This window comes from Culex pipiens, chromosome 3, assembly GCF_016801865.2.
Source record: "Culex pipiens pallens isolate TS chromosome 3, TS_CPP_V2, whole genome shotgun sequence".
NCBI lineage: Eukaryota > Metazoa > Arthropoda > Insecta > Diptera > Culicidae > Culex > Culex pipiens.
In genome coordinates this window covers 103,254,061-103,279,747 of record NC_068939.1, presented here as the reverse complement: position 1 = coordinate 103,279,747, position 25,687 = coordinate 103,254,061, and the positions used below count along the sequence as shown (strand labels likewise).

At 37.1% G+C, this 25,687-nt stretch overlaps 1 protein-coding gene across 4 annotated transcripts; it reads left to right on the top strand.

Annotated features, from left to right (window-relative positions):
* Positions 1 to 1,014: 1,014 nt before the first annotated feature.
* LOC120418239 (uncharacterized) lies at positions 1,015 to 24,645 on the top strand. 4 transcript variants are annotated; one of them, XM_039580545.2, is made up of 9 exons: positions 1,015 to 1,231; positions 4,357 to 5,455; positions 14,948 to 15,094; positions 19,392 to 19,603; positions 19,712 to 19,815; positions 19,874 to 20,246; positions 20,321 to 20,664; positions 20,727 to 20,846; positions 21,486 to 24,645. In XM_039580545.2, the coding sequence occupies exons 2-9, from the start codon at positions 4,659 to 4,661 to the stop codon at positions 21,609 to 21,611; spliced, it is 2,223 nt and encodes a 740-aa protein (XP_039436479.1). In that variant the 5' UTR covers positions 1,015 to 1,231; positions 4,357 to 4,658; the 3' UTR covers positions 21,612 to 24,645. The 4 variants fall into 4 exon arrangements, with proteins under 4 accessions (XP_039436479.1, XP_052566057.1, XP_052566056.1 ...); XM_052710097.1 differs by having other exon boundaries at positions 1,015 to 1,415; XM_052710096.1 differs by having other exon boundaries at positions 1,015 to 1,487.
* The last annotated feature ends 1,042 nt before the right edge of the window (positions 24,646 to 25,687 follow it).

The following is a 25,687-nucleotide window of genomic DNA, read 5'->3' as shown; positions in this document are numbered from 1 at the left end:
TTAAAAATGTATCTAGAGTTTGTTTTAGGTCCAATAAACATATGAAACACAATAGTTAAAAAAAAAACTCTGGGTATGTGCTTGGATGTACAGATTACTTACTGATCATAAAATAGCAAATTGTTTAATCATGCGAACACCTGTGTACTAAACTTAGCTACCAGCGAGTTTGGAGACTGTTCGATAATCTATATATCTAGAGTTTTTTTTGACAAGGTCCTAAAAACAAAATTTTAAATTTTTGCTTTTTGGGTGTTTTTAGAACCGCCTTGAGTCAGGGGTATTCAAAAACACCCAAAAAGCATAAAGTGGAAATTTTGTTTATGGGACCTTTTCAAAAAAAACTCGAGATATATAAAAAATTTCGACGGTTTTGTTCGAACGCGAATCAGTTCAATACGGAGCGTCGGATCGAGGTGCTCTTTGTTGCGTTGGGTTCGTATAAGCCCAAGGAAGGTTCTTACGCTAACTAATTGACACTTTGGCCACTCTGGAACCGATTCCGGAAAATCTGCAGATTGTATGGGAAAAGTTACGTAAAATCAAATTTTGATCACAGGAGGCTGAATAAGCAAAAAAGTTAAAAACGTCAACAAACGAAAAAATGACAAAACGAAGTTTGTCGGGTAAGGCTTGTTTATCAATAAAAACATACTTCTAGAGTTTTTTAAAGAGGTATTTTTAGCTATTTTGTTCCATATGTTTATATGTCCCTTTAACAAAAAAGAACTCTAGACTTGAACTTTCATATAAAATGATTGAAACTCAATAAAACAGAGCTTTGAATTTGTTTAGAATGATTCAGAAGTTTAGTTTTTCCAAACAAAAAGTTTTTGTTTAAACAGTTTTGAAATAAGTTGATTTATTGATAAATATACTACATAAATTATAAATATTATTGATCATTGAAAACAAAACTTGAACTTTCTTTTAAGGGGGGGTGGATCACACTAGTAAGCAGTTCGAATTTTCTCTCTGTCTCCCAACGTTGGCCCAACGACGATGTGTCAGTGGGGCTGGCTGGCTGGCTGTGGTGAGCAGTAGTAGCGTGAATACAGAGGACCAACAATAGTGGCTGGTCGATCACCATTCATCCATCTATCATGCGAGAAAGCATCGATGTATCGCGCGGTTTGACCGAATTTTTGCAAAATAATTCTGCGCAGGTGATACGCGGATCGTTTGTTCTATTTTCGCGTCCGTGATGCCAGTTTGAGCAACATGAAAAGTGGTGTGTTATTTTTAGTCCCCAACTCCTTAATTAACAAAAAAGAAAATCTCGCCTGATGAGAAAAACGACGATGATTTCGTCGTCTTCGTCGTCGTCACCGTCATCATATCTGTGTGTGGCTGCTTTCGCGATAGAGCTGCTGCCCCCTTCGCTGGATGGCTGGAAAGTGTTATCGTGTAGTGGTGTTAGTGCTGCTGCTGGTTTGCAATAAGTGTCGCGGATTTATGCGAATTTCAGAGAAAGAGAGTAGCAGAGAGTAGGTACTTCAGTTTGCTTACGGTGCTTGCATTTTGAAGGTTTGTGACTGTGACTTGCGAGGTAGATTCAATTAATTATTTTTTTGACTAGCTGGATTAGTGCGATGAATGGGTTTGTTCTTCAAGTTCTTGTGCAAAGCTATGGACTACTTAAGTATTAGCCTGAGTGATACATGCATTATTGAACCAAACAAATATGGATGAATAGCCTTGGAAATCCATCAATCTTGTATAGAATGTCAGGGTTGATAACGTCAACAGGCACAATGGTTCCAAATCGGACAACCTTTACGGTATGTTTTGATATTTAAGTTAAACTTTGTTTAATAGATTTTCGGGATTTCAGAAGTTCCTTTGGCACCAAATTTCCAAACCATCACCGGCTGTAAATTATTGAAGAACACGACTTGTTTCGATTTTTTTTAAATGCAAGGGGTTGTACCGTCCCTTCGTCACGAAATATCTAAAAGTGTGAGGAAAGGAAATTCTCGTATGTTCGGGCAGGTTAAGGACTCTGTCCTAATTCCGCCCAATTAGCATATTCTCACTATTTCAACAAGACAAAAGTATCGTTGTTTAATCGTCTTGTTTAATAAAATAAGCAATTTAAATTGACTTTGGGGGAAACAAACTTTGATCCGGGTTTTGTCACTATTGATGAGATTTTATTATTTGGTGAGCAGCCGAAATGTTGGTGAAATAAGAAAAATACTTATTTTTTCGGCTCTATAAAAAAGGAAACCCCATAGATTCTAGAACCTGAAAAAAAATTGTGGAAATGTTGAAAGTTCGCCCTGACCGCGACTAGTGAAATACCCATAAGATAATTGGTAAAACTAAACATCCGTATAAATCGCTGTGAAAAATAACTTTAATTCGGAGGCTTAGTCATTCGTGTAAGTTAAATATATATCGTGTTTTCCAGTGTCAAAACAAATGTCTGAAATTCCATTTTTAAAATTGTAATATTTAATTTGACCCCTTATAGCTTTTGCTCTGAATCTGGCGAAAAATGGTTCCAATGTATCAATTCTTTTTATGTTACAAACCCGTGAAGTTTTGTAAGAAATTGAAAATGTTTTACATAAAAATCAGTTAACCCTCTACTGCCCAAATTTTTTTTTCGAAAATATTTATTTTTCCCGTGTTCAGGAGGTCATTTTGAGCAACTTTTGTTCTACGAAAAACTTTACTTCTCTTGTTTTATGTTTTTCTTGTTTCATTTTTAGTATTTTAATTTGCTTTTATCTTGTTTAGTTTATGTTTGTTTTTGGTAGTATTTGGCCTACTCTACCATCTAATATAATTACATTTCGCCTATCTAATTTTTTCATGTTTTTACAGCCACTTTTTCAATTTTTTGCATGTTTTTCACATTTTCTGCCATAGAATCGCACCATCATCATTTAAATTGCAAAAAAATGCGTAGAGGCATAGTCTGGGACACTACAAAAATTACTGCATACTTCTTTTTACTGAAAATATAGGAAATGTTAGTAAAAAACACAGCCAAAGTTGACCACTAAAAAAATTACATTTTTAAAAACATTGGCAAAGTCACATAAAACAAGTTAAACTTCCAACCCTGAAATTTTCTAAAATTTTAAGAGTTCTTCTTTCTAATGCTTTTTAAATATCAAAAATTGGTTGGAAAATTGATTTTTGGCGATTTTTCAGATCGAAGCCCGCCTAAAGGCGGGGTTAGGTTGTAGAGGGTTAAAATTTTTCAATTGTATTTAAAAAAAAATCCGTAAAATTTGTGAGTTTTGGGTTCTGCCAATGCCGAAGCCTCATAAAGATTAAAAAAAAATAAATCAAAAACCTCAAAAAACTTTGCCGAAGTCGCACACAAGATTCGTAAACTATTAAGAATGTTACAGAATTTATAACACCGCCGTTCAAAAATTAAACTTTTTCTTCAAGCTTTTCTCGGACTCTTCGGCTAAGTTGTTCCCTGGAAGAGAAACTATGAGCTCATGAGAATTTTGAAATAATTCAGCAAAATATTTAAAATCGAGATGGCCTATCGCAGATATTTACTTAACGTTATGATAATATCGGCCTGAATGATAATCTGAAACTTTACAAATATTCAAATAAATTAATTTGTGGACGTTTAAGTTTTCTGAAAAAAACTTGTTTTCAACATACTTGCGGAGGTGCTTGGTAATCTAAAAAAACATTTATTTTCAAATAAACAGATTTAAAGTTATCTAATGATAGTTTAAACATTTCAAGTACCAATGTTACACTTTTTTTTTAAAATTGTTTTGACTTTGGAGCCGTTTAACTTAAGATTTAACCATGCGTTTTTCTGAAAACCTGAATTAAAAAAAAAATCCTCATCACAAGATTAAAAATAATTACTGAACATATTCTGATAAAATCATAGCGATACATGACGAGTGATCAGATTCTTGGTGGTTCAGCTTTTAATTTATAACTCGGTGATAATTTAAAGTCGCGAGTCACATCAATTAGAAGATTTGTCTTTAAAGGATTGCACATCTTGTTTGCGATCTGTATCTTAGTTTAGCTCTGGCGGTCAGTCGAATTAGTAAAATAGCTTGGGGACTTTCTGTGATATGTATTTTTGAATGTGGTTTAAAGTAAATGTGTGTAAATGCAATCGTTTTCGCATAGTTCGACTACCCGAATTTCAACAATTGTGGCGAAAACAAGGCCCATTAATTTAACTTGCACATGCTACTTGCAGAACAAACTGCTGTTTAGCCTCAATACACATAGCTTCGTAATTGCAACACTGTAGGTTGTGAACTAAACACACAAACGTGCTTGAATCCAGCAGCAAAAAAAAAAAACTTACTGAAGCAACAAAACAACATGCATTACAAATGAAGCCGGTAGTGTACTTATAGTGGATACGTGTGACTTATGCTGACTCTGGTGGTTGAATGTATGAAAGTATTATTATTGATCGATGAAGAGTGTACCTCAATTACGATTGGTGGCAGTGAGTGAAAATGAAGGAAAATTTCGCCGAAAACACTGCGATTTGGCTTGTGAGAGAGAGCTAGTGCATAATTTGAGGTGATTCGGCATGAGAAGAGTGGTTCAAGTTTTATGTTGTTGAAACCTAGCCAATATCGATCGCGTTGACCAGGCAGTCGAGTGGTGGGGGGTGTGGGTGGTTATAGCAAGGCCGTAAAATGGTCTCTCTGTCGGATGATTCCAATGGTGTGCAGAGAAAAAACAAATTTCTGCCGCAACTGGTTCGACGGCTGGGAATTGGCCGGAACAAGACCATCATCAAGCCGGGTACCGCACAGGATTCGGAAGATGAGGTGTGCCTGCGGAAAAAGATGGTGTCATTCGACGACGATGACGATGGGGTTGGTGACGAGGCAGTTGACCGTCCCACCAGTTTGCCGTTGTTGATCAGACACGGTGACAAAAGGCAATCGGTGGACGCTGGAAGGGAGGAAAAGGCAATTAGCTTGGGCAGCGAAGGAGCCGCCCGGTTGACGTCGATTCTTAAGCAACCTGGTTCGCAGGTGTACGTGGTCGAAGACGGACGTGAATTGTTCATCAGAGGAAAAGTGAACGGGAAACCGCTAGAAGAAGGCACCAACAGTTCCGGAAACGAATCATCTTCGTCTCCCTTCAGACGGGGCTCGTCCTTTCGTCAAAGTTTTAACTACCTCTTCAAACGAAATCGACTGAAATTAAAGGACCGGTCCTGCACTAGTGATAGCGATTCCAACGCCGTTCTCGAGCTAGACGAAGAAAATAGTTGTGCCAACACGCCAAATAAACCTCTTTTGGATGCCTTCCTGCCGGAAAAGGTGCCTTCGAAACGTGCCAGTACGGGTGACATATTTGACGATATTGTGATACAGCTCAATGAAGATTTTGGAGTGAAGAACAAGGCAAAGTCCCATCGAAGAATGCATTCCGATTCGATGTACTTTAGTGTCGTATCCTCAGCTGCCACAGGCACCGATAGGTGAGTCGATATATTAGTATTTACAAACATACATTCATAGTTTAAAAAATAGAAGCAACATATTTTGCTGAAAAATAAGCAACAGGCACTTCATTTGCAGTTTACAAGCCACAGAGGAAGTAGACACAAATCCGCTTATGGAAGCAAACGTCGTCGCATTTCTTTTCTTTTTGCTATTCTGGTCGATATAATAAAGAGTTGAATTACGACACTTGACGACTAGTTCCGCTAATAGTTGTGTTACATGCCTAGTTGTTTTCTGTTGGCAATAGATGGAAATTTTCTCGGCTACAAAACTTTTTAGAAAATCTTGGTAGTTTACGTTGTATTGTCAATTCATCAAGTTGGGCATTTCAAACTCGAGAAATATTCGATTGTGTTTTACTTTTTTTAAGAGGTTACATACATGTAAATCGGAAAAAAAGTCAGAGGTTGGTGTGAGCACACACTTTATTTAATTTATAATATATTTTCAGGGCATTAAAATATACTTTTCCATCTATTATCAAAACAAGTTTGAAGACATTTGGTTGTATCATTGCTGAGATATAGCTATTTGATGTTAGCAGTTTCGAAAAAACGGGTGCCACGATATCTCAACACTGCCTTGACCAAATCTGCTCAAAATTTTGGTGAAGACTCGTTAAACCAGTCCTGTGTGCATGATGAAGGCCGATTTACAAAAAACTTATTAAAAAAAAAAGAAAAAAATATTTTTGTGTTTTTCATATAAAAAATCATCAGTTTTTGATATTTATATTTTTTAAAAAGCAAAATTTCAAAATCAGGCTTCGTCATGCACATGGGATATGTCTTGAGAGTCTCCACCCCAAATTTCAGCCAATTTGGTCCATCCCATCTCGAGATATCGTGGCACCCGTAAAAAACTCGCTGTTTCGAGAAAAACGCTCAGCAAGTTTGACAGTCCGCTTTGCGGACTCCTTTTGAGCATGTAATATCTTCATGACACTTTCAGGAGTGATTGAACATTATGTTTTAGTGGATTCAATAAATTTTCAGTAATATGAAATTTTCTGATTTTCTACATGTATGTAACCCATTAACAGCAATTCACAGCTCTTAACGGAGAATTTTAGTGCAAACAATCATCCTTTAAAATGTGTGATTTGGGTGATGTTGAGAAAACTTCTCAACACGCAGAAAAATAAGGCATATTTGAATCAACAAAACGTTTTGTTGATTTGAAAATCAAGATTTTTGTTGAATCAACGCTAAACGTCAAAGCAACTTTTTCAAAACAACAAAAGATTTTTGTGGAATTGAGAAAATCAAGGTTTGTTTCAACGCAAAATCGGCGTTGATTATAATCAACAAAAATTTTGTTGAATCAAACCTCGTGCAGGCTGATTCTACAAAATGTTTTTCTGCGTGAATGAAATTTCACTTAGTTTTAGGGAAAGATGCATATCAGTGCTGGGGGTCATCAGATAGCACAACTCGACATTTTTGAAGTTGATGTTAGTAAACGCTTCAGTTTCATCAAGGTATAATAGATTTGGGCTCCCTGAACACGTTCTTATCGACAGAACGGAATATTAGTGAATTCCATGCTAGTGAAAAAAGGTATATTTGGGTATAAATGCTATGGAATCATGATAAGCAACCATGCGCACCCTCCTATAAGTAACCTATGTTTTGCTCCCCTCATAGATAAACGTGGGTGCACTTGGTTCCTTATTTCCGAAATTTACAATTTTATTTATTTGCAGAGAATCCAATAAAATGTTAACTAGTCGATTTAAGCATGTACAGGGAGCCCACATTCATCATATCTTGACATAACTAAAGCGTTCACTGACATCAACTTCAAATTCCTAAATTCTATTAAGTAATCCAAAAACCCGATTACTTAATAAGGAAAAGGGGCAAAATTCCTAAAATTTAGGAATTTGGTACTTCTTTTTAATTTCAGTGTAATGTCGAGTTGTGTAGTTATTGCTTGAAAATTAAATACATTTCAAGACAGTAATACTCAAATCTCGAACTATTAGTTTTTTTTCCTTGTTATATCTCTATATTTGGTTTGTAAACCCTGATTTGCATTTCTGGGAAAAGAAAGAGAGCTCACCGTGTATGTTAGGTACCACCTCGAATGTAGAATACGGAAAAAGCAAAAAAGCAACAACACGACTCGAATGTGTGTATAACAACATGAAACCTGTCGGTAGTAGACCGGCTGGCAGTCATCGTCGTCTTCGTCGTCGTTGTGGTCATCATGCGTTTTATTTCTGTATTTGTTGAAGCACGTGCATCCACAACTCGGCTTGGATTTGTTGGTCTTGGAAATCAGCCGTTAGCCTGCTCGCCAGAGTATAGTTTCATTCGATAGTGTGCAACGGACAGCAGCAGAGGTGGTCTCCGGTCCGTTCGCTCACCTTAATTGCTAGTTTAGTGTTAGTGTTGTTGTCTGGTCCTAAACGTTCCGATTAGTTTTGCCTTTACTTGTTGTAGGCCGTCAGTAGGTTTTCGCGAGTTTACAGCTGAAAAACGGTTCTCCGGACTCGGTCGTCACTCGTTCGATCTTCTGCCGAAGAGTAACGATTTTTTTCTGTGTTCAGTTGGAAATGTGGGAAAAAAGTGTAACAGTAAATAGCCACGTTAATGCTCTTTTCCCCGGTGTCGTACTCTGCCCAGTGTGAACTCAACATATCGATCAGGGAATTGTGTCAATGTGAAGTAATTCGGCGGTTTTGCACGTTGAATTTCGTCATTCGGGATCGGTTTCCCAAGCAGAGCACATTTTGTTAATTGGTGGTGCCAACACCAGTAGAAGCCATGTAAATTTGGTACGGTTTTATGCAATATTGGATCAGTGGAAACCCCAAAGCGAAAATACTGTGGAAGTTCGACCTGAACACGACGACGCGTAGAAAGTGTTTATTTTTACGATTTCTTTCGTGTGTGTCAAAATATGTGTGCTCTTAAATATTCGAATTTGCCTCTTTTTAAATGCACATTTGAAGCAGCTCATAGCAAACATCAGAAAATTTAGGGATTATCTTAACAAGTTTTTTTTTATTGAGAGTAGTTTTATGTTTGCAGACTATTTTACATATTTTTCGTGATATAAATGTGGTATTTTTATTCATGCAAACATCGTTAGATAACTTGATAATTCAGCGATTCAGCGTAATTTTAAATCTAAATGTTATAACAACAGTGATTTACTCCAACGAGTGCTGTGCGTGTTTTTTTTTCGCCGAAAAGTATCAATTTGAAAGAAAAAAGTTAAAATTACGTCAAAATATAAGTATTTTTCCTTTATTTGTAGGATTTTCGTTAAAAAACACCATTATTTTATTTTCACAACTTTTCTTTCAAATGTGCATATAAAATCAAGTTTCAATGAATTACCTAAAGAAATCTTTATTTCAGCTGAGCTCAAATTCATTAACGTTTGTATATTGTTTTTTTTTTTTAAGAAATCGACAAAAAAATGTTGCTTTCTGACATATATTAAAGCATAGCACTTCTCATGTATTACATGAGAACAGTTATAACAATCTTCAGAGAGCTTACAATTTTTTTTTTGAAAATATCTGGGTTCAAACATTTTTATAGCAAGAGAAACTTTCTGCAGAAAAATTTTTTTCTGAAAAAAATCGATAAAAAAATTTAGCAAACAAATGTAAACTTTTTGCTCGTGGTGCATTTATCGCATCAGGAAGGAGCAGCAGTTTATTGTTTTGCTTGGTCTCACCCTTGAACTGTTTACGTGAGCTGAGAGGTGGAGAAAAAAGATTCAATCGTGTAGATACTTGCACATACAGCAGCTCTACAATTACTTATATACACATTGTGGTACGAGAACGGATGGTATTGTTGAGTGAAAGTTGCTGCATCTTCTCCGTCAAAAAATAGCACGCCTTTGTCGTAGCTAATCGGATTGTGCCTCAACTCTTCTATTGTTCTTTCATGTAACTAAAAGTATTTTACTTATAAGTTTAACATAAATTATTCAAGGCACAAGTAAATAACAAAACCGTTAAATTATTAGAAATTTCATGCATTTGTATGTTATTTCTGCATCTGAAATTATAGATTCATCTGTTTTATGCAAATTAAGCCAATTATGAGCAATCAGTTATAAACAAACAAATATTAACTTTCTAACATTTCGGTGTGAATAAAATGTTTGCAACATAAAAATGTGCTTTAAATAAAAAAAAACAGTGGTTATTTTTAGAAAATCTAGCCAATGTAACCAAAATTAAAACATTTTCAAAGACACATGATTCGAATCAACTAAATGAGCTTAAAAAAATCAATTTAAAATTTATTTTGTTAAAATCAAAACTAAATTTGATAGAATTGGATTGTTGGTTTATGATTTCATACACATTTCTAGAATTTCAAACCTCTGCTGTGGGATTTGCTCCACGGTTTGAACATTTTTTTACATCTGTGACCTCCATCTACCGCGCACGAGCTGGGTGGAGTTCAGACGATTGAGTGATAAATTATGCACACTATTTTGAAAAATTCATTCACACAGTAGTAACTGACCGCATGCATTAGTGGACCAGCAAAAACAAAAAAAGAGAAAGAAACATCGAAATTCTACGAACCACCGCGAACTGTGATAAAAGCTTGTGATGGAGGAAAGTGTATTAGCAGAAGATGATATTAATTTTGTGAGGAAAAACAGAATTGTTTATTCATAAGTTGGCGCCTTGCTATCGTGGACATTTACTTATGGTACAACAGGTTGTACATGGTCAAGTGTTGCTTCTGTTTGTGGTTTCAGTACCGGAGCAGTTTAGTAGTGGCGTGTCGATGTACTGGACAGCATTATCATAATTCTGTGCAGAGGACTTTCTACTTGGGTCACTTACAAGAGTTGCACGTTGATGAGTAGAAACGAAAGCGAACGGCAGCGAGAAAAGAAAAATCGCATGAGAGACTCGTTTTACGACCGGTCAAAATTTTTCCAACCATGCTGTGTCTCGTGCAAGGTATTACCGGAACGATACCCGGTGACAGAAATAGCAAAATTAATTCATCGGATGGATCGTCCACGGAAATACTCGATAGTAATCTCATCGGTGGCGGTTGCAGAAACAACATCAACAGCAACAACAAATGGGGCATGTTACGCAAATCTAGGTATTTATAGTGTTGAAATCATAAATGTTTTCCGCGACAACATCGAGCTCATTATCCGTTGCTCAAGATTCTCGGAGTTGCTGTGGGCAACGGATGGTGTTGCGACTGCCAACTGCGTAATAAGTTCAGAATTTCAATCGGTTTTACTTCAGGGAAAATTAGAAAAGTATATTAATTTCTGACGGCTGTTAGACAGATGGATTATTGAAAGATAAACGCCTATATGAGTCTGACATTTCGGTCAAGTAGGTTCCCCATACTGATAGGCTAGATATTTCTGGGTGTAATATTATTTACATAAAATATCATAAAATATTGCAATATTTATTTTACACGCAGCTGGATTGCTAATTTTAATTGCTGTGCAATGAAATTTCTTGATTAACATTCCAACGCCCAAGGCTCCAAAAAAGTTGGAACGGTAACTTCAACTCAATGGATCTCGGGCATAACTCAACCAATCAAGATGATTCTTCTTTCCAGTGATTTGTTAGGATGTCTAGATGATTCTAGAACTTTGCAGAACTTAATTTGATCAAGTCTGTAATTTTTGCGATCAAAAACATCGTTCCAACTTTTTTTTTCGCGTACAAAAAAAAATTCGCTTAAAATTCCGCGGAGGCAGTCGTTTTGAAAAAAGGTGGAACGATGTTTTCGGTCGCAGAAATTACAGAGTTGATCAAATTAAGTTCTGCAAAGTTCTAGAATCATCTAGACATCCTAACAAATTACTGGAAACAAGAATCGTCCCGATTGGTTGAGTTATGCCCGAGAACCAGCGAGTTGAAGTTACCGTTCCAACTTTTTTGGGAGGCTTGGGCGTCCGTGTAAGTTGGACATGCGTTGGGCGTTCCAGTGTTAAAGTCCTTTATGACACAAAGTATTTTGTTTGACGTTCTAGGGACAGCAGTTGAATCGTCAAAACGCAGTTGCTTTTTTTATTTTTCGATATTTTGAATTAAAAGAATACAAACAAATTATCTGAAATCTTCTCTGTCATATGATCTTTTATCTTTGATTGCTGAAATTAGCACATTTCTTCTAGGACCGAAACATAGTCCAGGTTATATTGGCGGTCAATATCATTTTCTAAAAAAATGCCAGGAATTGTTATGTTATATTATAATCTCATCGAATACAATAAAAAATTGGCAGCCAATTTTGAAAAAATCTAAAGTTTTGCCTTCCTCACCTTACTGAGGAAAGGCTATCACTCGAAAAATGAACTTTCTAATTTGACAGCCTAGATCCACCTTCACGTATTAATATCGACTCAAAATCATGTTCTGAGCAAATGTCTGTGTGGATGTGTGTGGTGGACAAAAAAATGTCACTCGATTATCTCCGAACTGGATGAACGGATTTTGACCGTATAAGTCTCATTCGATCCATCTTGGGGTCCCATAGGTCTCTATTTAAAATCAGCAAGTTTAGCAAAGTATTTCAAAGTTATGCGATTTTGGCGTATGTCCGGAAGATTGTTAAAAGGGTGGTTTTTGTTTAAAAAAAACTATCATGTTATACATTTTCAGAAAGGTATTGAAAAGACTTTTCCAATGAGCCCAAAACATTGAAGATCTGACAACCCTATCAAAAGTTATTAGCAGTTAAGTGTTATTTATACACTTTTTCGAGGCCAGATCTCAGATATTTCAATGAAAATGATTTCCGGATCCATCATGCGACCTGTCGTTAGTTAGATAATCGAAAGACTTTTCAAATGTCAGCAAATTATTAGCACTTGTTAGTGTGTTATTTATACACTTTTTCGAGGCCGAATTTCAGATATTGTGATAGAAATATTGTCTGAATCTTCCATGTGAACTATCGTTGGATATGTTTTTATCAGACCTTGCCGATGAGCCAGAAATATTGAAGGTCTGCGAATCCTATCAAAAGAAATGAGTGATAAAGTTGATCTGTTAGACATCTTAAGGGGTTGCTATTTTTACTGAATGTATTGACTTTATGAATATGAGGAAGGCACCAACCACCTAAAGGTGGATTAAGTAACGTTTTTTTTCTTAATTTTATTAATTAATGTCCTAGCCTACGCACGGTGCTCATTATAACGTTATAATAAAAAAAATGCAATCCGGGATTTTGGTGTCTATCGATTCCTTACACCATAAGGCATCTCTGAGCAAAAAATTAAAACATTCGCTGATGTAATTTTCAAGATACAGCCCTTTTAAGATGTTACATCCGATTTTCAATAAGAAACCCAAAACAATCTATACAATTTCAGCATTTTAAAGAATATGCATTTCGAGATAATGATGAATTTTGCTTCATATGACTGTCAAGTATCTCTGGGCCAAGTTTCAGAAGGTTTGCTGATGTAGTTCTAGAGATAGAGCCATTTTAAAATGTTATTTCCGATTTTTCGTAAGGAAATCTATAAAATCAATACAATTTCAGTACTTTAAAGAATGTGCATTTCGAGATAATGATGGATTTTGCTTCATATGACTGTCATATATCTCTGGGCCAAGTTTCAGAAGGTTTGCTGATGTAGGCCTACAATCTGACTTTTAAAATATATATATATATACAGCAATTCCCCACGAAAACAGCATGGAAAAAAACAAAAGTCCTCGGATCGGGCTCAAAATTTTTCTGGGGGTTCCCTGGTCGAAATAATTAGACCCGTATTTTTTTGTTTGGCCATTAGGGTGACCTACGCCGTGTTAGGGTGGTCTGAAAAATGGCAATTTTCGTTGATTTTCGCAAAAACCACTTTTTTCGAAAAATCATAACTCCTCGCCATTTTAACCGATTTCAATTGTCTTATACGCAAATGAAAGGTGATAAGTTGACCTTTCAAAGAAAAATAGTAAGAAGTTTCAAAAATCTAGCCTAACATATGAAAAGGGCGTATGAAACTTTAAAATGCCGTTTTGACGGTGTCTAGATCAAAGAGCCTATGTCTGGAAATATTTTTATCGAATTCCCCGGACATTTTTACATAACATACTAAAAAATGGGAGGAGTTCATTAACAGAATTCCGAGATATGATTTTTTGAAAATAAAATCCGTGTTTTTCGACGCGCCGCGCGCAAAAACCGGAGAATGACGAAATTGGCAAAAAATCAACTTTTTTCACTAAAACTGCGATAACTTTAAAATTTCAGCGATGACCTATACATGTCTGGGTACCAAAAGTTGCGTCTTTTAATTACAAAAATTTTGGTACCCAAACATCTATAGGTCACCGCTGAAATTTTAAAGTTATCGCAGTTTTAGTGAAAAAAGTTGTTTTTTTGCCAATTTCGTCATTCTCCGGTTTTTGCGCGCGGCGCGTCGAAAAACACGAATTTTATTTTCAAAAAATCATATCTCGGAATCCTGTTAATGAACTCCTCCCATTTTTTTAGTAAGTTATGTAAAAATGTCCGGGGAATCCGATAAAAATATTTCCAGACATAGGCTCTTTGGTCTAGACACCGCCAAAACGGCATTTTAAAGTTTCATACGCCCTTTTCATATGTTAGGCTAGATTTTTGAAACTTCTTACTATTTTTCTTTGTAAGGTCAACTTATCACCTTTCATTTGCGTATAAGACAGATGAAATCGGTTAAAATGACGAGGAGTTATGATTTTTCGAAAAAAGTGGTTTTTGCGAAAATCAACGAAAATGGCCATTTTTCAGACCACCCTAACACGGCGTAGGTCACCCTAATGGCCAAACAAAAAAATACGGGTCTAATTATTTCGACCAGGGAACCCCCAGAAAAATTTTGATCCCGATCCAAGGACTTTTGTTTTTTTCCATGCTGTTTTCGTGGGGAATTGCTGTATACGACTTTTATTTATTTTGATAAAACTTTTGCCATGGATTCCTGTACATTCCTGTACAATACTAGACTAGACGAATACTGCTACCACCTGGCAGGTAAATCGAGTAGGCCTGGTTTTCCAGTTGAGAATCGCTGCTCTAAATTCTATCAAAAATTGAAAAAAGCAAAGGGGCACAATCGAGTTGTTGCTCTAAATTCTAGAATGTTGAATAAAAAAATCCGTGTAATAATTTTGTATGGCAAGCCCTAATCATAACCTACAGCTTTTTCGAAGATATCAAATCGGTCTTTTATTTGTTTTTCATGAACTTAAAACACCATGCGTCTCCAGAAAAGACGCTGGTCTTATGCAGACGCATGGTGTTTGAAGTATGATTTTTCGGAATTCATTTTAAAACTATTTTTAAGTACTTTATTACTTATCTTATGTATTGTAGCAGCCTCTGTTTATTAAGTACAGAGATATTAATATTGAAAATATAAATAATAGTGAATCTGTGTTATATTGAATCAAGCAAATTAGATTTTTCTAATGCAATTATTTACACATAATTCCGTTTCAGATCTACAAGCAGCGTTGGTATAGGCTGTCGTCCACTTCCAATTTCCACAACCATCGAGCCGTTGAGTTCTGATGTGCTGCAGCTCCAGAACAGCAGTCAGTTGTCGCGTAGCCCAAGTCACACCTCCACGGGAAAGAGTGATCAAAAGTGAGTAAATTGTCGAGCTATCTCTACACTAAGGTCGGATTTAGAGCCTAACGTCTATTTACAAATCTGGTAGCAACGCAAAATACTGCGCCCAGATACCGAGCTTCTTGCTTCCCGTGGCATTCATCAAACAATCGTCATAAAATCTGCCAGGTGTTCAAATGCTCTATCAGAGAAACACTTGTGTGTCACTAGACGATAGTAGATAGGAGGACCAACCTTTTTTTTGTTTTCTTGCTCTGCTCGATTACCCACTGATAACGGCCCGGGTAGGCATACAAACCAGATGTTCACAATTGTTCTGGGAGTTTAATCAGGTGGGGAGAGTGAATGTAGGTTTCCCTTGTGCTGCTTTATTTTTTTTTTGTACAGGCTGACGCAATTCAATTCTAGCGCATCAATCAGCAGCTCTAACCCGTATTGCGGTGTACACTGTAGAGCAAAATTTATTGAAAAGACGTATTTTTGAATTACTTTTTTTGTTCAACTCTGATGTTTAGCTTATCTCATGGTGATACGAAGAAGCATAAAGTTGAAACAATAATGTTGATTGTCTTCCATTTCCTTTGCATCTAATTATATCAAGTAACGTAGGGTTCAAAAACCAACATGGTTACACAGTGTCTATGCTTGATTTAATAGGCGATGATGTATAGCACAATTGATAAGCTCTATCTTATCAGTCCGAGGGGAACTTCCTGAGAGCGTGCTCTGCGGCTGAAAATCATAACTTTTGACCAGCAACGTCAGTAGTGAGCTTTGGGAATCAGTTTCAGTGCTACTTTCACAGTTAGTAGTTTGGTTTAATTGCGTTTCAATTTACGGTTTAGCCGAATTACGCATCCTAGTTTCGTGCGTTTTTTGAAAAGGCAATTCGCACACTGAAAATCCACGGACGAGTGTGAACAGAGTTGTAAACAACTGGGCTAGCAAAAACAAAAGCCGCGCGCTCAGCGTATCATGTGATGAACGTGTAAATATCAGAAGAAATGTTTACTCAAGAATAAAAGTTATGTTTGTGAAAATACGCCGCTAAACACAACTGATGAACAAGACGTGAACTTTCTGCGTCGTCGTGAGGGCTAATTTAAATGTGTGAGAAGAAAAGCGGAGAATTTATTTCAGTGTATGCTATAGAATCTGCACAGCATCCGTAAACAAACCTTTGATATTGTGGTGATTTGCAAAGCGATTATCTTGTGTAAACATTTTATTGGGTAGTTGAAGTGTGTAATAAATCGAGGCTATCACTTGCTTTCAACTCAAATTATTTGAATTGAAGGAATTTTTAAACTCTCAAATTATCAAAACATTGTTAATGTTAAACAGATTATGGTTTTTGCCTTCCTCACCTTACTGAGGAAAGGCTATAAAATCACTCGAAAAATGAACTTCTTAATTTGACCTCGTAGACCCACCTTTACGTATACCTATCGACTCAGAATCATGTTCTGAGCAAATGTCTGTGTGGATGTGTGTAGGTGGGTGGACAAAAAAAATGTCACTCGATTATCTCCGGACTGGATGAACGGATTTAGACCGTATTAGTCTCATTCGATCCGTCTTGTGGTCTCTATTTAAAATCAGCAAGTTTAGTTAAGTACTTCAAAAGTTATGCTAAAAAAACGATTTTGGCGTATGTCCGGAAGATTGTAAAAAGGGTGGTTTTTGTGAGAAACCCTGTCATGATATACATTTTCAGAAAGGTATTAAAAAGACCTTTCCAATGAGCCCAAACATTGAAGATCTGATAACCCTATCAAAAGTTATTAGCAGTTAAGTGTTATTTATACACTTTTTGGAGGCCGGATCTCAGATATTTCAATGAAAATGATGTCCGGGTCCATCATGCGACCCATCGTTAGTTAGATAATCGAAAGACCTTTCAAACGAGCCTAAAACATCAAGGATCTGACAATCCTATCAAAAGTTATTGGCACTTAAGTGTTATTTATACACTTTTTGGAGGCCGGATCTCAGATATTTCAGTAAAAATGATGTCCGGGTCCATCATGCGACCCATCGTTAGTTTGATAATCGAAAGACCTTTCAAATGAGCATAAAACATTAAGGATCTGACAACCCTATCAAAAGTTATTGGCACTTAAGTGTTATTTATACACTTTTTGGAGGCCGGATCTCAGATATTTCAGTAAAAATGATGTCCGGGTCCATCATGCGGCCCATCGTTAGTTAGATAATCGAAAGACATTTCAAATGAGCCTAAAACATCAAGGATCTAACAACCCTATTAAAAGTTATTGGCACTTAAGTGTTATTTATACACTTGTTAGAGGTTGGATTTCAGATATAAATATTGTCTGAATCTTCCATGCGAACTATCGTTGGATAGGTTTTTTTTATCAGACCTTGCCGATGACCCAGAAATATTGATGGTCTGCGAACCATATCAAAAGAAATGGGTAATAAAGTTAAACATGTTAAGGGGGAATGTTGCTATTTTTACTGAATGTATTGACTTTATGAATATGAGGAAGGCACCAACCACCTAAAGGTGGATTAAGTAACGTTTTTTTTTGTAAAGGCTTGTTCCGTTGGACGCACTGAGTCCAAATATGTATGAGCGTGATTGGACGTAACAGGAGCTGGCGCTTTGCATTTGCATTTTAGAATTTAACCTGTTGAATTAATGATTTATCAAAAATTTTCATGCCATGTATGTATTTGTGCCACCAAAGCGTATCAAATACTCTGGTATAACGATCCTAAACCTCAAATATGATCGAACGAAAACTCGAGCATCCCAAGCAAAATACATTTTTATGCGATTTTGTATGAGAAAAGTCACTTTTTTCTTATATAGTATGGCATAAGTATGGGTTTGAAGTTTAAAGCTTTTCGGAGCCTTTTTGGGTACAGGCTCTCCATAGTTTGGTCTAGTAAGAATTATATGAAACATTTTCCAATTGTATATCTCAAATATTGCTTATTTGACATTAGTTGTAATTTTTTCTGCTTATGTTTATGTTTTTGACAAAAAAGTTAATCACCATTTTGTTATTTCGATGCTTTGCAATAAGCTTGCTGGGATTCTTACCTAGTTAGCATAAAAGATCACAAAGGCATCGATTTGTAATTTCATCGTTACTAAATAAATTAAATTATAAACAACAATTTTCGACGGTTATAGAAATTAAATATTGTGACATGAAATGTAATATGCATAAGCATCTTTAATGTTTAAAACTGGCTCGACAGCCATAACTTTGGCCTTCCCTGATGCTTCCCTGAGGCTTCAATAAAGATGGAATATAAGTTTTATTTCTTGAAACATTGATTTCATTCGATTATGCTCGGTATTCTTTGATATACTTAGCGTAGTTAGTACACTATTAACAACAAACGTACAATTTCAATAGGTAGGGAAAACATGGGAATAGGTAAAGCAATAAAACAAAGTTAAGTGTTAGCCTGAGATTTTTTGGCATCAACACACCAGATGGAATCTACTGTGTGACCGTTAAAGTGAGTGCTAACAATTGTAAGTGGACAATCGTCTTTAGCAAGCAAACAGTATTTTTTTTTGTGCGATCACCATGCCGATGACTCCAGCCCATTCCACGCCCAATATTGCGCTTGAAGATAGCAGTGATGCCGAGGGGGTGGTTTACCGTAGGAAGCATACTGCCTTCTATTATGGGTGAGTGACATATTTTGGACCTTGTGCAAACTATTCTGTAATAATGAACTGCACCAACAGTGTTATATTGAGTCTCAGACGTACGTTGTGATAGCATTTCATGTATAGAGATGGGGGAAGCTTTACGTGTGATCCTCACGTTTGAATATGTCATTAGCGAGAGATAATAGTGTTAAGTGTTTGTGAAATCGCTCGAATTGACTTTTAATTCACGTGTCACGCGTCAACGTGCTAAATAGTTCGGCAAATTGCAAAAGCTTAATTGAAAATATTTTTCTCTGGGATGAGAAACAAAGGTATGTTGCATTTTTGGTTGCAATGATGAAGACGATCAAAAGGAGTTTGTAAGTTGTGAAGGAATTCTAAGAAGTTTCACTACGTAGCCGAATCAACTTGACCTTATTACCATGCCAATTGACGATATGCAAATCATGTTATAGAAGGGTAGTGGCGTTTGTATTGGATCTAGTGCATCGGAATAACAACTTAAATAGGCACAATGTCACACTATATAATCATTCACCACATTCCCTTTTCATATTGCTTACAACGCTCCGGCGTAACTACAACACTACGTTGTACGTTCATTTGTTTGATCGATTTGTGTGTGTGTTTTTGTCTCCGATTTCTTTTCAGATCTTTAAAATCCCTCACGTCTTCACCGCTGGCGGTAGCACCGACGATAAGAAGTTCCAGCCCCCATCCGTCAAAATCGGTCACCAAAAATGACTCCAGTGAAAAGCCGGAAAAGCCAGAGAAAGAGAAGAAGAAAAAAGAGTTCAACAGTTCCCGCCAGAAGAAGTTCTCCCGGCATTTTATCCAGGTGGAGGACGAGAAAGTGTTGAACTGTGAGTTGAATAACTATAAAATGTTTCAAAATACTGGAGCAACCTTCAACGCTTTTTTGTTGTTGAAAAATAATTGCTATTTGCATTTTTTAATCTAAAAATTTACAGACTTTTCCTGCGCTTTGGTCAGTGACATTCTGTTACAAGGTCACCTCTACATCACGCAGAATTACTTTGCATTTTACTCCAACGTGTTTGGATATGTAACAAAGGTGAGCATTTGTTTCGGTAATGGCGTGCCAACAGATAAGTAACTCTGTTTCATTTTAGCTTTTAATTCCCACGGTGTCGGTGATCAAAATCTCCAAGGAAAAGACCGCCAAAATGTTCCCGAACGCGGTCGGTGTGACTACGTGTGACGATCGTCACGTGTTTGGTAGCTTTATGAGCCGCGAGGCCGCCTACCGGTTGATGTGCAGCGTGTGGCGTCCGGTGGCCCCGGCGGAAATATTGGAACCGACCGCACAGAAGGTTCCCGACGTCGAAGTGTCCGAATGTTCGGTCGAGGACGACAGCAGCTGCTCAATTAGTGGTAACGAAAGTTCTTCCCATGTGAAAGATAAAAAGTCTGACTTAGTTGATTCGGGTGACTCGACTAACGATAAGTTGACGGTAACAGATGGCACCAAGCGATCCCACGACGGTGAGTTACGCACTTTGCGCGCATGTGGACGGGGTGACTCATCGCGTGGGATTTTTTTTTCTGTATCATTTCAGTCACCAAAAGTATTAAATCGGTGCAGAAGGAAATTATCATCAAGTCTCCGGTGGCACTGCTCACACCCGGAGTGATCCTGAAGGCGGCAGCTTCGGCCAATATCGGTCTCAAAGAGAAATCCAACTGTAGTGATACCCTCTATCAGAACACTAGCAGCAGTAGTAATGACGATAGTATGCTAACAAGACTTAGAAACAGGCTACAGAAAATCTTTCCCTCCGATTTTGGTGTTATACACGTAGGAATAATTTTAGCAATAGGATTAGCTCTGTTTTCCTGTTTTCTCATGTACAAAATACACTACCTGCAGACCCGGATGTACAGTTTCAACGACTTCCGTTGGGTAAATCTTCAAACTGTTGTATAAACACGAATGACTTTTAAATTTAAATTATTTTTTTGCAGGGCGAGAACGATAATATGGATGTTTACGCTGAAGTTTTACGGTGGCAGAAACAAATGCAGGACAAAAGCACGGAGGAGGCTCAAATAGTTCTTAATTCTAATTTAGAGCAAATTGCTAAGGTAAAGCTACTTTCGCTTTTAAGTATTTTTCTTGTTTTATTGAAAGTTTTCGTTAATTCAATGTTGTTTGGAGTTGTGCTGCCTTGATTTAAAGGTACATCAGCTGTGAATCAAAATTGAGGTACATTAACTCGGTCAATTTTGGGGTATTCATTATCCACAATAATGACCAAAACTTTTCTGATTTTAAAGAATGTTTTAAAGACGTTATGGATGGTAACGGCGTTATGCCCGTCTGAAAAGTCATAATCACGTGGTGGTACCAACATTATAAAAAAGTGTGACTGACAATCGTGCCACACTTTTTTTCTGATGTTGGTATCACACTACCATCACCCCACTGAGAAATCTACCCGATCAATCTGATTGTAAAATAAAATCGGGCTGACGAAGGCCGATCGGGGCGTTACACTTCTTAGTGGGACGAGATTTAGATTTTGCAAGTGGGCATAACGCCGTTACCATCTGTTACCATTTATAACGTCATCGCATCAATTTTCAACTAATCGCTGTTTATGTGTTAAAAGTTGATTTTTTTCCTCATTTTGTTATCGTAAGCTCGTAATATCTTTGATCCTGACACCGCCAAGTCGGCATTTTACCTCCTTACTGATTTTTTTCTTTCATCCTCTCGTTCAGGTACGCAAAAGTTTGGAAACATTGTCAGTTCTGTTGCACGATTCCTCCAAAAAGTACGGTGTGGCGAGTGGCAACCCCGACGCGGGCAACGTGGTTCTAGAGAGCACATCCGAATATACGACGTAACAAACAAAGTAACAAACAGTGCATCGTAGTGTTTGTGTGCTTCAAAAAGCAAAAAAAGTAATACAAGCTGCAAGTAGAATAGTTTTGCTATCATCTTTAACTTATAATCGTGATATTTATTTTTAAGTATTTATTCGCGAAAGCTAGGTTGCATTTAAGAACGAAAATTAACAAAAGCAAAATGTGTGCGCTGGATCGATCACAGAAACAGCCAAAATAGTTAACAGACAGAAAGACAGTTCAACACAATTCAACATTAAAAATTAAACAAATTGTTAGTCATTAGTTCCTTTAGGCCTATCCACACGTGCTAAAGTTTAGGACGATTACTCCGTACTCCCAGCATAGCTGAACTTTGATCATGGCTCTGAAATTATCGATATCGCAGTTGTCAAAAGCTAGCTAGTCACAGCAGAAGAGAAGAGACAACGGACATAGTCCACCCAGGTTTAGGATGGCAACTTTTTGGACTTTTAGTAGTATTTCAAACAGCTTTGAGATTACAAGGAGTGAGCAATGGTTTTTGTTGTGGTTCATCAAGTGGCGCTGAAAAGTTCTTATAAATTGGGTCTTTTGTGTAGAGTAAATTAAAACAAAACAAATGTTATACGTCTAGTGTAAAAGTTCGTTTAGAAATGTTTTGAGAAATTATTGTTATGAACTCATAACAAGACCGGAGGCATATTGTTAAATTGATAATTTCGGTGGATTTTTCTGAAATATTTCATCTGCCAAATTCAACATCACGTGTCATTTGTATGTTGATCCCGGCGAAAATGTCACCGACATGGCATGTTGTAGTTGACAGAATAAAGTTTAAAAAAATATCCACCTTTGGCTCTTTGGCTCCAAATGTACAATCTCCTTAATCCCTTCCTTGCCCTGATACAAAGTGTAAACTAACAGGATATCGTTACCAAATAAATTACAATTACAATTACAATTACAATCCACCAACATTATCAGCAATATGCCTTAGTAGTTTTCCTTTAACTGAACAGCTTTTAAACTGAGTTATTTACCTTGCCAATAACTTTTCATCCACATTGATTAAATGATTTAATTGAAACTGCATTTTTCACACATGTAATGCCAAACTGCTGCTCCTTTTTCGTTGACGAATGTGTCTGTGATAGAGAAATGAAGAGTGGAGAATCAAAAGAATGGGCGACCTTTTTTCAGAAGCAATATGTCAACAATATCAGTACATTACAACAAAATAAAATAAATAACTTTACGGTCACAGTTTTGTAACGGGAGTAGGTAAAAACCGTACTTTGCTGGTTTAAGTTTGATTCTGCTTTGTTATACCTTGGGATGATTTTGTTTTGTTTTTTTTTTTAGAAATATCTGAAATACACAGAAATGCATTTGAGTAATAAAACTGAAATTTTATTCATCCGAAAGCAAATCCTCTATATCTTACTAGTACCGAGCGCCTGCTAGGCTACTTAATATAGATAAGTAATTGGTTTTACACAAGGTTTCTTCCGAGGCTCTCAAAATGGGCCTTTTTCGGATTTTTTCTTCTCAATCATCGTTCCTGGGTTAAAGCGGGACATACACACACCATCCTTGTACAGTAGTGGTTCGTTAACTGGGCCGCAGCCCAGTTCAAAAGCAGACAAACGTCAAAAAACCAAAACAAACCGAAATCACCGAGGGGATAATGGATACAAAAATCATGTTCAACTAATAAAAAAACTTTTTTCAAATTTTTATGTAATTTAAAGTCACAAATAAAGAAATATGAAAACTAATTATTGTAAATAAATTTGACTAACTTTTATTGTTATATTTCATCAAAAAATATTATGCATCGGTATTCGTTAATCCTTCGTTATTTTTCGTTCAGCCCAGTTAGCAAACAGCATTCACAGGCTACGTTCACAGCCCAGTTCCCGAACAAGTACACTGAAACCCCGATGGTTTGACACCAATTGTTGACCAACCACCGGGGGTTGAGTGTACTTTTTGTACTTCTTCTAACTTTTGTTCCAAAGCTCAGAAAGTATAGCTCTTCACTGATGAAAACTGTGCAGATTGATGCGCGCAACCATTCGTGAGCAACCACAATAAAGTTATCTACGTGCGCATGTATGGCGTGTACGTACACGACAGAAAGTGAGGTTAAATTTTGTCCGGCCAGCAAAATAGTGCGCTAGTGTGCGTACGCGAAATGTCTAAAGCTCTATTCGCAAACTGTCAGCGATTTGGTCAATTGCGTAATAGAGAAATTAAAAAGAGAGATGTGAGCATCCACAGAAAAAAAGTTCTCTTTTTTGAGTAAAACTACCTAAAAAATGTGTAAAAAAGTAAACCTGATGAAAATTCATCAATTCCAAAATAAATCATTTATTTGGACACAAAATCTGTCATCATTTCCCGATGAAACTTTCGCAGTTGTCATGGTCAACTTCTCGCCAACTGGACAGAATGTTGTACTTTAAACTATTGATACAATACTTTTGAACAGATTTTGAAAAAAATTACTTTGAATCAGCTTAGAGCGACAATCGGCCTTCTTAGAGCCATTTGCTGTATTAACACTCAAACGTTCGGGTAGTCATTTGACCCCTATTTTTTTCTTAAAAATCTCATAACTTTTGATAGAATTGACCGATTTGGATGCTTCCGCTTGCAAAAGATCCAGATTTGTCTATATTTTTAACTGTCAGATGGGGGACAAATATGGTCCATTTTTACCGGAGATATTCCGGATTCCGTTGGGGTACCTCGGCCCTCCTATATGGGTATTTGGTCAATATAACAAAAACTTTTCGACAGAACAATGTCCGGAATGATACAAAACATCAAGGAATCATCCTACTACATCATCCTGCATAGATACATGACGTGGTCAAGACCTTCGGGCACCGGAACAGGTTCCAACCGGAAACGGTTCTCTGAGCTGATGTCGATTGGTGCCCATTTGGAACTGGCTCCGGTGGCCCGTAGGATTTAACCACGTCAATTATTTTGGCAGGATGATGTATTAGGATGTTGCCTTGATGTTTTGCATCATTTCCGGCATTGTTCTGTGAAAAAGTTTTTGTTATATTGATCAAAAATCCCTATAGGGGAGCCGAGGTACCCCAACGGAATCCGGAATATCTCCGGTGAAAATGGACCATATTTGTCCCCCATCTGACAGTTAAAAATATAGACAAATCTGGATCTTTTGCAACCGCAAGCATCCAAATCGGTCAATTTTATCAAAATTTATGAGATTTTTAAGAAAAAAAAAAATAGGGGTCAAATGACTACCCGAGCGTTTGAGTGTTAATTGATTCGAACGAGAGGAAGAACAGAAGAGAGGTTTTCGGTTGTGATTGGTGTGGTAGTGACACACCAGAGCAGTTTTGCGTCTAGTCCGAGTTGTGCTCGCGAGGAAAACAAAACAGAAAAAAAACGCCTTCTGGTGGTCATCATGGGATTAATGGACGTCGAGGATTCGGCGGTGATGAGGTTGCAACGGTAGGGACACATCAGGGGAAACCACTTCTTGTGAGCCGCATTTAACATGCCCAGTTGTTTGGCGGGAGTGCTGACGAAGAAACGATTCCAAACCAACTGGACCATTTTTGCGGAAATCTGTGAGTAGGAAGAATTGGAGTCGAGGATCCGCTTAAACCGTTTCAATAAACACAGCATCCAGGTGTCGGTGTGTCTCAACAAATCTTCTGGCTGGGCCAGCTTTGATATATCCAGTACGTCCAGGTTACCGCCCTGGATGGCGCTGCGCAACTTTTCCGGTTTGCCTGTGCCACGCTGGCACTTTCCTGCTCGACCTGCTCTCCTAGGACACAAATTTTGCGCCAACACACTACAAGAAATACGCGCGGTGTCAAACTGTCAAATCAATGCAGTGTGAGAAGAGGTGGCGTTGTTTTGAACGTAAACAATCGTTAATGTATTTAATTCCTACCGATAATGAATTAAATAATTTAATATCTTACTATTGTCCCGCCCCTCGGAAAAAATGTATACCGCAGTCCAAGCAGGCAAAAATAACATCTCAATAACAAAATTCATTGTTATTGTTCATTGTATAATGTTGATCGGATTAAAAATGA